Source organism: Anopheles coustani, chromosome 3 (assembly GCF_943734705.1).
Source record: "Anopheles coustani chromosome 3, idAnoCousDA_361_x.2, whole genome shotgun sequence".
NCBI lineage: Eukaryota > Metazoa > Arthropoda > Insecta > Diptera > Culicidae > Anopheles > Anopheles coustani.
The window spans coordinates 29,017,501-29,031,686 of record NC_071288.1 but is presented as its reverse complement, the minus strand read 5'-3'; the positions used below and the strand labels follow the sequence as shown (position 1 = coordinate 29,031,686).

Here is a 14,186-nt window from a genome sequence, read left to right as displayed (position 1 = left end):
CTCAACGTGGTCAGAGTTTTCAGACGCCAGATCTCGCTAAGACAACAGGAGGATTTTTCCACTGTTCTTTGTTTCGACGCCATTATCTGTATGCATCTCTCTCGCTCCCCTCAGTTGTCGTCCGAGCTGCTTAAAGCTGCGGCAGTCAAATTTTCATTCGGTTGCTCCGGAAGGGGTTGTAGAAATGGCCAAACAAGACGATACTGTCGCCACACACACATACACACACTCACGTACATACTACGAGCCCAATGACGCACTACGTACAGTGTCGCATGGGAATGAGCCGTCGCCGCCGAACGAGATGCACCGTTTTGTGCCAGAAAGAAGAGCCGATGCCGTGGAAAGGTCTCGTTCCTTCTGCATCTCCAGCCCAGGGGACAGCATCAATGTCACGATCACTGAACGGGGGCCCAAAACTGTGCCCCGGGTCGGGAAAAGTTACCCGAAAAGCTCACCACATGCCAGCAGTCGCCGAAAAGGCTTCCGTCCAGCCAGTAGGGTGCTCCTGTGTTCCGGCTCGGAGACGGAGCCGCAAAGTGAAAAATCCTCACCGCGGTCGTGCAGGGGCGGAAAAGCGTACGCAATAATCGTCGACGTGTTTTTCCGTTCCGGACCTTTCCCAGTCCGCCGGCTCTCCCTACCGGGCACCCAACATTAGCGAGTGATTTTTGTCGGTGAGCAACATTTAATTAAGCGCCCGCACCCTCAATCCTTCGTTCTCTCTGTGTGCGTGAAGGTGGTGAAGGTGTGGGGCCACTTACCGATCGTGTGTACCAAGCGTGACGAGCCGGAAACGGTGTGTAGTGCGTGCGAAAGTGGTTCCGTTTGATGAGTTTTCCGCACGGCTCGGGAGTTTTCCGACGGGCTGGTTACACAGCGCAAAGCTCGTTTGGGTGTTCGTCCGCCGTTTTCACCGTGCATTTCGTTCAAATATTTGCGTAGCAAATATTTTCACCTTCCCAAAGCAAGCCGTACCGGTGGGTGCAGTCGGGCACGAGGGAATACCAAATGAATTTGCTAAATATTTCTTTTCCTCGGTGGCTGGTGAAATCATTTCCCATGGAAAATGTCGGTGCTCTTACTCACGTTCTGATGATTTTCCACGACAAGATGTCTTTTAACACAGCAATAGAAAGAATTACATCTTATAATACACCAATTTGACGAAATTTACTTTGTCTGGCAGTTCAAAAAGAGTTCATAAGTTCCCCCGCAATAATAAAGAACAAACATAATCATCTTCCAACCCGTTTCAAAACGATTACCCATGGTTGACGTACCGTTCAAATGTCAGAACAAACATAATCATCTTCCAACTCGCTTCAAACTGATTGCTCACGATTGAAGTACCGTTCAAATGTATTTCCTTAAGACAATTGTCGATTGGAAATGGTTCGTCGAAGCAAAGGGTTTAATCTCGACGACGCCGCAAGTCCACAAGTGAGCGAGTGTTTTTCCATCCGCCCGATCTGGTCGTTAGCCAGTCGATTGCACACCACCACCACCACCACGGCCGACGGCCTTCACCATCCGCCAAATGACTGCAGCTCTCGTCGGCCATTGCGCACATTTGTGCCGTTTGCCGCTCGGAGTCGGAAGCGAAGCTGCCTTTGTGTGTGTGTGTTGGCCTGGGCGTTCGTTCTGGGAAAAAGGGAATTGTCCATTTTCATTTTTTTTGTATGTTTTGTTTAATTTTCGTTCCGCTAGCATCTCCGCACCGTACGCAGCGTGCACACACACGCACACACACACAGACACACAGACACTTACATTTCCATATTCATGATATTCGTTTCGGTTCGCTTTTATCTTCCCGTGAGCTTTTCGGTTGTTTCATGCTCATTTCAAATTCAACCCAAGCCCCACGTATGCGTGGAAAGGGGTTGGGGGTGGGGTGGCTGGGAGGGTGGGAAATGTCGGCCAACCGTAAACATTCTTCCATGTCATCGACGTTACACACACACACACATCGACACATACACTCAAGCATACACACGGTTGCCCCACGTGTCGCGAAAGCGTTCCGGTTTTTCCGGTTAATCCCACTTCGTTCGCTTCATCTCATCATCCACCGTTCATGTCGCCATAAGCTCATCGGCATCATCGTCATCATCGACGACAGTGCGCGCGTCAGCGTGTCGCATGAGGACGCGCCAGACGTTGTCCGCATTCCGGGCGATTGTCCGGGCTCGAGAGCCGGGCTCGGCGTGATCCTGCAGTGTTTTTCTCCCACTCGCTTGATAAACCTTTGCCCCGCGCCGTTTTCCTCCTATGTGTGTGTGTGTGTATGTGTGTGTGTATTTGTCCGTTGTTTGTACTATTACCTGTTTTTTGTTTCTCTTTCTCTCTCTCTCCCTCTCTTCTCCAACCCACCCGCCGCGGAACGCACAGAGTACGACCATGCCCGTCCTGTCGCTACACAACACCCACTCGATACCGTCGGGCTCGGCGAGCTACACGCTCGGGCTGAGCGTGGCCCCGGTCGCGTCCTCCTACACCTTCCCGACGCACTCGGCGACGACCGGCGGGCTGGCGAGCGTGCTCGGCACGTCCGGCGGCGTCACCGGGGGCGTCCACTCGGGCCTGAGCGGGCTCGGCGGCGGGCTCGGCACCGGCACCGGCCTGAACCTCACCTCGACCAATCCGCTCACCAGCACGCTCGGCACAAACCTGACCAACTACAACACCAGCTCGTCCTACTCGACCTACACCAATCCGCTGCTGAGCGGCACCGGCGGCCTCAGCTCGAAGCTCAACATGAAGCCGCTGGACGAGCTGGAGCTGCTGGCCCGGTACGGCCAGCGGGGCGGCACCCCCTGCTCGCCCATCCCGCCCTCCAACTGGGGCCTAGATAGCTATACCGGAATCGATGGAGTCAATCCCGCCTTCATGCACACCCAGAACCGCTCGCTGATCGGGATGGAGCTGGACGGTAAGGGCGCCGACCCTCGGAGGCCGGGGAACAAACGCAACCTAACCCACTTCTTTCACGACATCGCAGCACGATCGCACGGGCTGACGCTGAACGGCACCGGGGAACCGCAGGTCGACATGCTGGACATCCCGGGCAAGGGCAGATGCTGCGTTTTCATCGCACGCTTTTCCTACGATCCACCGGAGTAAGTAGCGAGCTTTCCAGGAGATCCTAGATGTTATTTCCGCTGCGGAGTAGGTGCCCTTAAGAAACGATCACTCCCTACCAACCAAGGCCACATCTTGTGCTTCTAGATGGTAAATGGTAAACGTTTCCAAAAAAGGGCCAGATGATGAAAAAGAATCTGAAACTAAGGACCAGCTACCTCAAACGATGTTTTAATGTTTTGATGGTGAGATTAAGGGTACGGGGAACAGTCTGTCAAAAAGAATTTCGGCTTTCCCATCCTGTAATAGCATGCGAAATCTTGTCAGAACGTAAACAAACGAATCAACAGTTCATTCGATCGAGAATATTCATCAACATTCTGTGATTATCTATCGTAGGTCTTGTATTTTCAACAATACATAACAAAATAATAGCTGTAGTTTTAAAAAAAGTTGCAACTTTTACCAAATTGCAAAACAAAAACAAAGCGCAGATGACGTTTGGCGAGAATATCGACGATGCACTAGGGACCAACCATGGAGTTTTTGGATGGAGTATCAGTTTTCTTCTCCGAAGAGAAGAATAAACAAAATATTAAAACAATTTCAAAGACTTACTTTTCATCGTAAATTTGGATACTTTTTTCGTTGAATTTAATACTTTTCCAACATATTGTTCGTTTGTTTAACTTCAAATTAATTTGTTCCATTATATTACAAATTAATAACTTACTCAAATTGCATTTGTCTTACTCTCAGTTATTAAAATAACACAGGTTGAAGAAGCTTTAAATATTATGAGACTTTTTTTGTTTTTTGTTTTGTTTAATGGTACTGAAAAATGTATTCCTCAAAGTAGTTAATGTGGATGCAAAGTAGACATGTTATTTTACCATTCAAATTTCAACAGACATTTTGAGGAAGGAATAAGTGTGACAGGGTATACAAATTGAAAAATAATTCAGATAATAATTTGTTGTGTGTATGAGGGTCTAAAATTTTCTTGAGGACCGGATAAACTCAGCTAGCAGACCGGACTTTACCGACCCCTGCTCTCGATAATTCCATCATCTGATTGTGCGATTGTTTCGTATCCTTGTTTTTTTCTCCAAACGGCGTCACAGCGTGGAAGGTTCGGAAGGTGAGTTGGCGCTGTGCGCCGGTGATTACTTGTTAGTCTGGGGCAACGGGGAGCCGCAGGGAGGATACTTTGATGCGGAGCTGTTAGACGGCAGACGTGGCCTGGTGCCGGCGTCGTTCGTGCAAAGGCTAGTAGGTAAGTGACTACCAGACTCCTTCCGGTTCCTACGACATGCGGAGGTTACAAAAATCTCTCGAACGCGCTCATTGCAGGTGACGATTTGTTAGAATTCCATCAGGCCGTCGTGTCCACGTTGCGCGACGCCGACGACGCACCGATTCCGCTCGATCCGGCGCCGCGACCTTCGAGCAATCCCCTCATACCGCACACATCGGAGGACCTGGCGCGGATCAGCGAAACCCACACCGACCTTGGTCAGGACCTGGACGACGAAGCCGACTCAGGTAAGGCGCCTGGACCTGGGCCGATGGTTACCCTCCGGAGGGTCTCCTGCACCGTTCGCTTGCGTCCAATGTTGTTATAGACAGCCTTCTGCCTGCTCTGTTCCATTTCTCGTCCCTTCTGTTCCATAGCTCGTCCCTTCTGTTCCTTCTCTACTGTACCCTGCGTGTTGTGTTTTCACCGGTCTCTGTCTTTTGCACCTTTTTCCTAACGTTCTTTCCGTAACCACAATTCAGCTCCCTTTCTCTATCTGTAAATATTTCCTACCGCCTGAACGTATGCATGCTATACCATCGAATGGCGAACGACCCAAAAGCTCCACTGGCGACGTGCTTGTTTTTCGAACTCAAACGAAACAGTTCGCAGAAAGATGCAAGATACACACCATCCAGCAAATTTACCGAAACCCACGCGCTCCGGACTGAATACCACTGGATTAACATTAACCCCTCCCCCCCCCCCCTCAGCTCTCCTGCCCCACCGCCACTGCTTCCCTTCTCATGGTTGCTCCAACCTTCGCAGACCGTCCACCCAGTCTCTCGCTCCGGTCAGACCCGAAAGAGGTTCGAAACAACAAACGGAACAACGGGAAAAGGAAAGCACACGTAAGGTTCAGCCCGACGCAACGTGAGAAGATAAGTGAAATGAATACGGGCGCACAAACACAGACGCACGTAAAAGGAAAATAAGGAGCGCACGTAATAATAACAGCACAAAATGTCGCCCAACTTTGGGAACGAAGGGAACAAAACGTCGGATTGCCGAGGAGCTGTATGGCATTTTAAGACAAATACCGACCTTTAAGGATCCCGTTGTTGAAAATTCATTTGGAATTTTCCGTAGCCTACTCTTAGTTTTCCAACAGCCATACAATCGTTGGGCTGTGATCTTAGTGTTTCAGTTGAGCGTTTGTTTAAAAACAAGGCAATCCTTGCCATTTGATGGACAATGGGAAAGTTGCCCGACTTTTTACTTCATCTTCTACAATCGCTAACTGAGCGAAAGCATTTGTCGTTTCACTCTCGCCATCATCATCGACCCTTTAATGCAAACGGGTTATCCTTTTTCATGCCAAAGATCAAAGCAGAAAGCTTTTCGGTATGTTCTGCATCATACACTGCATCGAGTCTAGGGACTTTAGACATTTCCTACAGTGTGCAACACAGCCTTGACCCTGTTTTTTCGTAGTTTGGTTTTCCGGATGTTTCCCCTTTTGTCAATAAAAACGAACCGATAAACCGATACAGAGGTTTGCTGCTCACTTTCCCACGTTACTTCGAAAGTGACGGACCGTTTTTGTTCTTCGACATTCAAACAGTTCAAAAGCGATTCAAGGTTTAATTCGAACATACCACACATGCGACAGCCCACCGCCCAACACAAAGAGTGAAGCGTGCTCCATCTGCGAATGCTCCATGATAAGGAGCCTACAATTAAGCCTAAAAACACACCAGAAGTTGCCGCAGCTCGGTCGGGGTTGAAAAACTGAGATTGTAGCGTTCGCTCCACCAGCACGGGATCCACTTTGGTTACGCACCCTAACACGCGAAGGGCTAAAGCTTCCTCTCCCATTGACATACACCATGCCGTCAGCGGCGCAAATGCCACCGAAAAGTAAATAACGCCACGGATTATGATGTTGGCATAAAACCGTTTCATCTCAAGATAAACATAACGGTGGCTCGATTTTCCGTCTCGAGAGAAAACGCCCAATGGCGAACAGACGGCTCCGACATGGGGCGCCATTAGCGTACGCGTGTACCCTCATCCATGTGCATGTGCGCGTGAGCTCGTGCAGAAAGGACATGGCGTACGTGCGGGTTTGAGATCATCCCGCGATATTAACTATTAATTTTAATGAAGTTTTAAGCTAATTTGTGCTGTCGACAAAAAAGCTGAAACTCATCCGTTTGGAGAGGATTGCTGGTGACTTTCACTTTAAAGGTGGAAGGAGAACGAGGGCGGACAGTGGAAACGTTACACATTTCAAGATGTTCAGATTGATGATGGAACCAATTTTGGGAAAGCTTCTACATACTCGTAGCAGTGTAAGCAGTGAGGGTAAAACTTTTCTTTTGTTTGCGCTCAAGATTCCTTTTATTTTCGAATAAGTTGATGGTAAATGTGGTATTATTTTGTTGTAAAATTTATTATACCAGGTTATTGCTGGAATGTATATAGAAGTGCATTTAATTCGTCGCTCGTCGTGAAACCATTTACGGTGTTCGCATTGCTATGATCACTTGACAATGTTTAACACCTGATAAGAGAGGCTTAATTTCCATACGAGCGACAGGAAATACTTATTGCTTGCAAGCAGCCCGATGTACGGATGCGATTACATTTCGGTGTGGTTTACAGGAAGTGCATCCGCTTCAAATCCTCCCACCACTCCTCCCTCCCGTCCGGCACATTAGAGAAAATGGCGTCCGTTCTGTCGCTTGATTCATACAAGTTAACTGCATAACACGTTCGCTTTCTTCGAACTGCGCCAAGTCTTCAGGATCGCTTGCGTGTCGAGCACCCATTTGAAGGCTTCCAAAACAAAAGAGGGCGTTGCAACAAGCTGCCAACGGCTGCAGTACGTTTGCCCGTGCTGATTATAATCAACAGTTTCATTCCGTTCGGAAACCTGCAACCCTTTGGAAGCAGTCCTTCCTGCAGGTAGTTGAAAGGACCATTTAAGACTTTCAGCGTTTCGGAAGATTTATTGTACATATATTCTCATCTGAAAATTACGTGCGATAATTGTTAGGAGGTTGCACATTTCTACTTAATATTTTAAACCGTTCAGTTTCGTGTTTTATCTAAAGTAGAAAGTATGATCCATTAAATGTAGCCAATTCAGAAAACACACAAACTGGTTTTCCTTTACTTTACCTAGAACCAGAAATAGAATCCTACTGAATATTACATGACTGTTTTTACCTTTCATTACCATCCTCGTGCAATCCATCGGAAACTTTGGGAAAGCTCATTTTTCCGACGCCTGTCACTCCCTGTACGGTACGAACGACGGCACTCTAGAAAAACATGTTTTTCTAGTGCACTCCAGCCCACATAAAATGCACTTTCGAAAACTTTGCAAATATGGAACGGCACTTTGGTGGAGTTATTGTTTAACCGGATTGATTGGGAGGAGAGCAAAACGCAAAAAGAAAATACCAACCAGAATTCCACCTTCCACAACTCATCGCCGGTGAGGGGAAGGACGGAAAAACTTTAGTTACATTTGCTTTTTGGTGGTGGGCCAAGTTTTTGTGCATCTCTGGTTTGCTTCATCGCCTAACTTTCGCTCGAGAAAAGTTGTGCTTGGTTCTGTGGTTACTTCACATTTGGCTATCGATAGCTACAGATGATAAAAGGATGTTTTTCTCTGCAACAAGATTTGTTGCACTTTGAGCTGTTTTTGGTCTAGAGAAGTTATGGTTAGTTGATTCATTTTGAGGTCAGTAATAAATTGTTTCTTTAAATTCAGCTGATCATCATAGAACAACTTGTTGTTTTCTTTTCGTGCTGAGTCATATAAGCTTTTTGAAATTGGTTCTGAAATCAGATCTATGTTTTGCGTTTGAAAACTAGTTCGTCGTCGTTTAAGTTTCTTTTACATATTACATCAGCAGTTGTATCCTGGTTGGACGATAAAATGCTCTGCCAGCTAGACATACTATGTCCCTCCAGATGACGTTCTAGTTGGCGTTCCTTTGTTTGCAACTTTCGCCAGGAAACTTCCAATGCTTTGGTCGATTGTAACCGCAGCAGCACGAAAACCACTCACTCTATCCACCCATAAGGAAGTGTTCTTATTAATTTAAATCCCACGTGACAGGTTCCGACGTTCAACCTCGAGGCCATCGTTTTTCTTCTGTTTTATTTTTATTATTGCTGTTGTAGCCTACACTAGACAGGGAGGAGAAAAGATAAACTCTTTCCGCATGCTAGATATGTTACATGGTACTCCCGGCGATAAAAAGAATCCCGATTCCCACCGGTTACGCAAAACTCCCCCAGCCTCGCCACGTGAGACGAAGCGTCGGAAGCTGTAGAACAAATCGTGAAAAACTGGTTCTTTTTCATAGTTTCATGGAGTCGACCCTTCGTGCATCCCTCGCCCTCACTAACCGATGGAAAGCGGTACGAAGAAATAGTTGGCCGTGTTGGTTCCTTTTTTTCCCCGAACTGCCGTCATCACGTTTTGTTCGTGTGCAGCCTTCCGAACACATTCACCTCTTACTCCCCCGGGAGAGCGTATGGAGATGGATGGTGTGTAATTGATTGCAGCAAAAGAAAACCTTTTCACAACTGCACGGTTGAAATGTGAACCTCGACTCGCTGGGAAACAAGGACTCGATCCGCCCGCTTTTCTTCCCTCCCCACCACGGGTGGCCACGTGACCTTGCAGTGCCAGATGCAGAACAGTTTTACAAATTAGTGACAGGACACGGTACCATGTTGGGCATGTGCATGCGGTCCCGACCTCGGTTCTTCCGAGCTTGGCATTTCCGCACGAAACAATGCAGGGCCACGTGATGCCGGGGCGGGAAAGTTATTTCGCTTTTGTTACCGACGAAGCAGCAAACACTAGAAACAATTCCGACAAGTGTGGAAATGAATGCGCGTTGCATCGTTCGCTTCCGTTGCGGCGCGTGAGGTTCCAAATTTTCCGTCCAAACCCGGGCAGTTCCCCGCCAGGGGGAAGCTAAGGCGCGCCTTTGGTTGAGTGACTTCCATCACTGGTACCTATCCGGGTGTTGCGCTCGAGGCGACACCTCATCGGTCACTCGTTGTATGCTTTTCGCTTTTCAGCTCGGGCTCAACTGCTGCGTGTTCCTTTACAATCGGCCTTTTTCGCGCGCGGCGGAATGAGACGAGGTGTTGAACACGACATATAAATAATTGGAATTTTTACACTCTACCAACTCTTCAGCGTCCTGGGTTCGCTCCCTGCGGGTTTTATTCCTCCTTTTTTTTCCCCAATCTCAATCTCCACCTCAAGCACCCACTCGAGGACGCTTTCGTCTTGGTCTTTTTTCCTTAACCTAGTAGTCTTCGGAGAGCTTCAACTTAGCATCTTTTGTCATTGACTTCGTTCCACTCCTCTTTAAGGATCGCGTGTTCGTTGTCACTGCATGTTTCCCGTCAGTTCCACACGACGATGACATAAGGCGAGGGTGTGTGTTGGGTGAGGTGGACGATCACGCAAGCAAACTTTACTCCTTCGCCTATCGCTGGAATCAGTGAACATGTGAAGCGCTTCAGAAGCGTATGTGTTTGAGTAATCGCAGCACCGCCGCCGAGAACTGCTTTGTGCCATGTTATCCCCGCACGGAATGTGTTTCTTTCACCCTTTTTTTATGTTTTCTTGCCAACTCTGGACGGAATTACACAGAACATGTTCCGGCAAAGAGTAACTGTCAACGGGGAGAATCGTACCCGTTTCTATCTAACGACCATAAAGCCGTAAACCGTGGAATGATTTACCGTGTGCGGTTACGCCGGTGGCCCAACATTATTGAGGGGATCTGCAATCAATTTTTCAATCCACGCCATCTTGCCATTTGACTTGACTGTAAACCACAACTTTCCAACAACTGCGAACTCCAGTCGAAAGCCGTGCAAGCAAATCACGAGACAATCGGCCGTTTGATTCGACGCCATCGTGAACATCTCCGCAGCTCGTTTGCCGAGCAACCGTTTACGCTGGCACCAAGCATCCACGCGGCTTCCGGACTTCCGGAAGGGGCACCATTTGTCATGCACGCATCCCAAAGCCCACCAAGGACCGGGCTACGACCATTAGGCGGTTGAAGGCAGCCGCTTTGCGGCGTGTTCCATTTTTCTTTTCGCCACCACCACCACTCGAAGCTGGAAAGTCGTCGATCAAGCCGCGCTACGTTGCGGTTCTGGCGTACGTCGTTATGGTTGGGAAAATGGGAGATTTGTCACCCGGAGATCGTTTACTTTTCATTCCGGCAAACCAACATTGATTTCGCCTCGGGAAGGTTTGGTGTGGTCCTTTCGATCGGCGATACATCAAACGGATGACCTAACGCGGCTGCTGGTTCTGGGAGGGCGATAAATCGTGTGTTTGCCTCCAACGCGTTCAGAATCAGTGTACATTTAAATCTATTGGCTTTTTAGTTATTGAATGTTCTGTTCGCCTGTCTCGTTTGGAAACAAGTAACTTCTTCCAAAAGTTTGAACCTCACATCGGACTGATTCAATCTGTTTGTTTTATAATACTTAAGCCTTCTTTCTCCTCCCGCTATCTATCGTCCATTGTTTGTTACCACCGTCTTTCTCTTCTGTGTGTATGAATGTATGTACGAATCAACTTTTCCGCATGAACCTTCTTCTGCCCGAGCTCGATTTGTCTGTGTGAGAGTAAAACGGGGTGTACTGCACTATCGTCCTGTCGGTCCCGTCCGCCCCGCGTTCCCTTTCCGGTGTTGCCGCAGACGACGTCCCACTAATGTTCTCCGTGTTAGTTCCTGCACCGAAGCATCTCACACTGGAGCGGCAGCTGAACAAGAGCGTCCTGATCGGTTGGTCGCAGCCGGACCCACCGATGTGCAATCAGATCGAGAGCTACCATGTCTACGTGGACGGCGTCCTGAAGGTGACGGTCAAGGCAACCGAGCGCACCCGCGCCCTGGTGGAAGGAGTCGACTCCAATCGAGTAGGTTTCCCGAAAGCGGTGTGGCCCCGTGTTTTTTTTTTGCTTCGAACGAATTCTGACTTCCCATTTCTACCCTTGCATCTACAGCCACATCGGATTAGCGTACGTAGCGTAACGCAGCATCGGCGGACGTCTCGCGACGCGGCTTGCACAATGATCATCGGACGCGACACGGCACACCTCGGACCGTCGGCCGTGCGGGCCACGAACATCACCTGCTCCAGTGCGGTCATCTCGTGGCTACCGGCAAACTCCAACCACCAGCACGTGGTCTGCGTGAACAATGTCGAAGTCAGAACGGTTAAACCGGGCGTCTACCGGCACACAATAACTGGTATGTAATAGCTGTCCATGGCGACCTCATCTGAACCTGGTAGGATCGCTGGTATTGCTATACCTCCAATTAATCTTTGATTCCTTTGGTAGAAGCCTCAACAATGATGGGTTCACAAGCCGCGTAACTGAGAAACTCGATAGGTTTTAAAGCCGATTGAAACGATTGCAACTTTAAAGCTCATACAGCACTTGTAGCTGGCATTAACATGACAACATGCATTTTTTCACTAACGCTCAACATCCTGCCATCGTTAATTATTGCCTTACTCTGCAATTCTTCGTTTTGGCAGTAATCTACAAGGCAATTCATGCGATGTAATTCATCTGTGTGTTGCATTGAAGGGAAACTTGATAAATGTTCTATTACCGTACTTCAGAAAATTGTAGGTCATGTATTGAAAAACAGTAACATTTTTAGTCCAGTGCTACAAGGGCGGTTGAAAATTACCATACACTAAATGTTGCCATCATATGTCTGCGGCTTTAGATCATGGGTACTCCCAAAGTTGAACCATATAGAGCTATTTGAAGTTAAACATAGCGACATCTTGGAATTCATAATAACCAAAATAGACATTAGGTAGAATTCAGATCGAATAGTTCCAACGTATTATACTACTTTAACGGACGAAGGATTCGACTTGATCTATCGTGGAATCAGACATTTAGTAATTCAATTGAACATCCTAGACCAAAATACTGACTCCATTTCCAGTGAGGTTGTGTGCTGGTATTTGAGATTCCGATTCGATCCATTCTGGATAAAGACTTTTGGTCATGTATAATATCCTACATTAATTTACAAATTCGAACTCCACTGAGGCTGCGTGCTGGTATTTGAGATGCATATTTATTATTTATTGTCGAGGATGTTAACATGTTATGTGTTCCTCTCATTCCCTGTCCATATGATTACCTCTGTAGGACTAGCGCCTAGCACACAGTACCGCGTGACGGTACGCGCCAAACATCTGCGGGCGCCAGGACCAGGACAACAGCAGCAGCAGCAACAAGCACCACCAGCCGGACCACCGCCCGAGGAAGCGCCCGGAGCGTACACCGACTTCCGTACCCTCGCCAAAGGACTGCCAGATCCACCGCAGGTAATGCTGGTTCTCCCCTGCCTGCAGCGGGCGGCACTCCTCGCGTTCCTTGCATTGACCTTTGGTTTTTCATTGCTTCCCCCACGCTCCGGATCACTCGTCCCCAACTATCGAACGTTCAACTTCCACTCAGGAGATTCAAGTCGAAGCGGGACCCCAGGATGGCACGCTGCTCGTCACCTGGCAGCCGGTTACGCGCCCTCCCTCGTCCGGTCCGGTTACCGGGTATGCCGTGTACGCCGACGGCAAGAAGGTTACCGACGTGGACTCACCGACGGGCGATCATGCCCTCATAGACATCGGCAAGCTGGTCGGACTGAACCCACGGGCCGTCACCGTGCGGACCAAGTCGCGCGACTCTCAGTCGGCGGACAGCACACCGACGATGATACCAAGTAAATATGCAGTGCGGCTTTCTCAGCATCGCCGCTCCTTCGTTCTGTTCTTTCTTTTGTATTTCTTATGTTCCTTGCCACCGCCCAGTGCCACCAGCAACGACACACAAGAAACACACCTGGATCCTCCGGGGAATGCTGGTTGCTTGCGCGATGGCAATAGTTAGTTCGGTTTGATTATTTTAGTTTAGTGTGTGTGAAAGGAATGAGTGTTGCTTGCCCGGTAGTACACGGTTTGTAGTGCCTAACGAACAACTCCTTCCCGAGTGCACCCGTCTCGATTTCCTCCCTTGGGTACCGGAACGTTACTCGCCCATGTGTATTTGTGTGTACTCCTGCAAGATGGGAGATTATGGACGTTGATTTCCACCATTGCAGCGTTCGGATCTCAAGCGGAACTCGAGTCCCTGCACCACCATCATCCTATCGCTATCCTACTTACCTTTCCTCTTCACTTTTCTCTGCTTCCACCTACTCATTGTGATCACCGTGACGGTGCCATCACATCCTTTCTCGCGCGAACAACTGTATGTGTTCCCATACATCTACACCCATCCAAGAACTTTTCATTTCAGCATCAGTTATCCATCCGTACCATCGTTTCGTTCTTTTATTGTACATAAACATGTTATAGAATGGTTCTTCTGTTTACGTTTCTCGCTCGATGTTATCCATCTCTTTGTGGCCGTTAATACAGATTACAGAATACTCTCATAGCAGCACAATGATACCGCCATAAACCCGATACCGAACAGTTCAGGTAGTTATTATAACAAATGACATTACATTACTGATTGTCTCGCCATATTTTTATGCTTCAATAATGAAGTATGCGAGTAGCTTTTGAAGTAGTCCCGCCTCGGTTGGGTGCAAATTCCAAACTAGACTGGACCTTTTCACGAGAGTACTATCAGCGTATCAAAAAAGGGAAAGAGTCTTGTAAGCTTTTATTAGGCATGCATGACCAATGATGGTCGTCACGCCAAAGAAGAAGAAAAAAGTGTAGTATTTGAAAGCAAGGGTTAGAAAATGTTTAAGAAAGGGTA

At 48.1% G+C, this 14,186-nt stretch overlaps 2 protein-coding genes across 2 annotated transcripts in view; both read left to right on the top strand.

Moving 5' to 3' along the window:
* The window catches only part of LOC131258941 (vacuolar protein sorting-associated protein 37B), a 492,072-nt gene that overhangs the window by 74,744 nt on the left and 403,142 nt on the right, over positions 1-14,186 (top strand). The gene's annotated exons all lie outside the window — the stretch shown is intronic.
* LOC131258917 (uncharacterized) overlaps positions 1-14,186 on the top strand; it is a 59,906-nt gene that overhangs the window by 26,253 nt on the left and 19,467 nt on the right. Inside the window, exons 5-12 of the mRNA XM_058260316.1 lie at positions 2,395-2,935; positions 3,005-3,122; positions 4,209-4,360; positions 4,438-4,629; positions 11,116-11,306; positions 11,394-11,640; positions 12,567-12,745; positions 12,879-13,140. Coding sequence (XP_058116299.1) covers positions 2,395-2,935; positions 3,005-3,122; positions 4,209-4,360; positions 4,438-4,629; positions 11,116-11,306; positions 11,394-11,640; positions 12,567-12,745; positions 12,879-13,140 — 1,882 coding nt within the window. The remainder of the gene's footprint in view (positions 1-2,394; positions 2,936-3,004; positions 3,123-4,208; positions 4,361-4,437; positions 4,630-11,115; positions 11,307-11,393; positions 11,641-12,566; positions 12,746-12,878; positions 13,141-14,186) is intronic.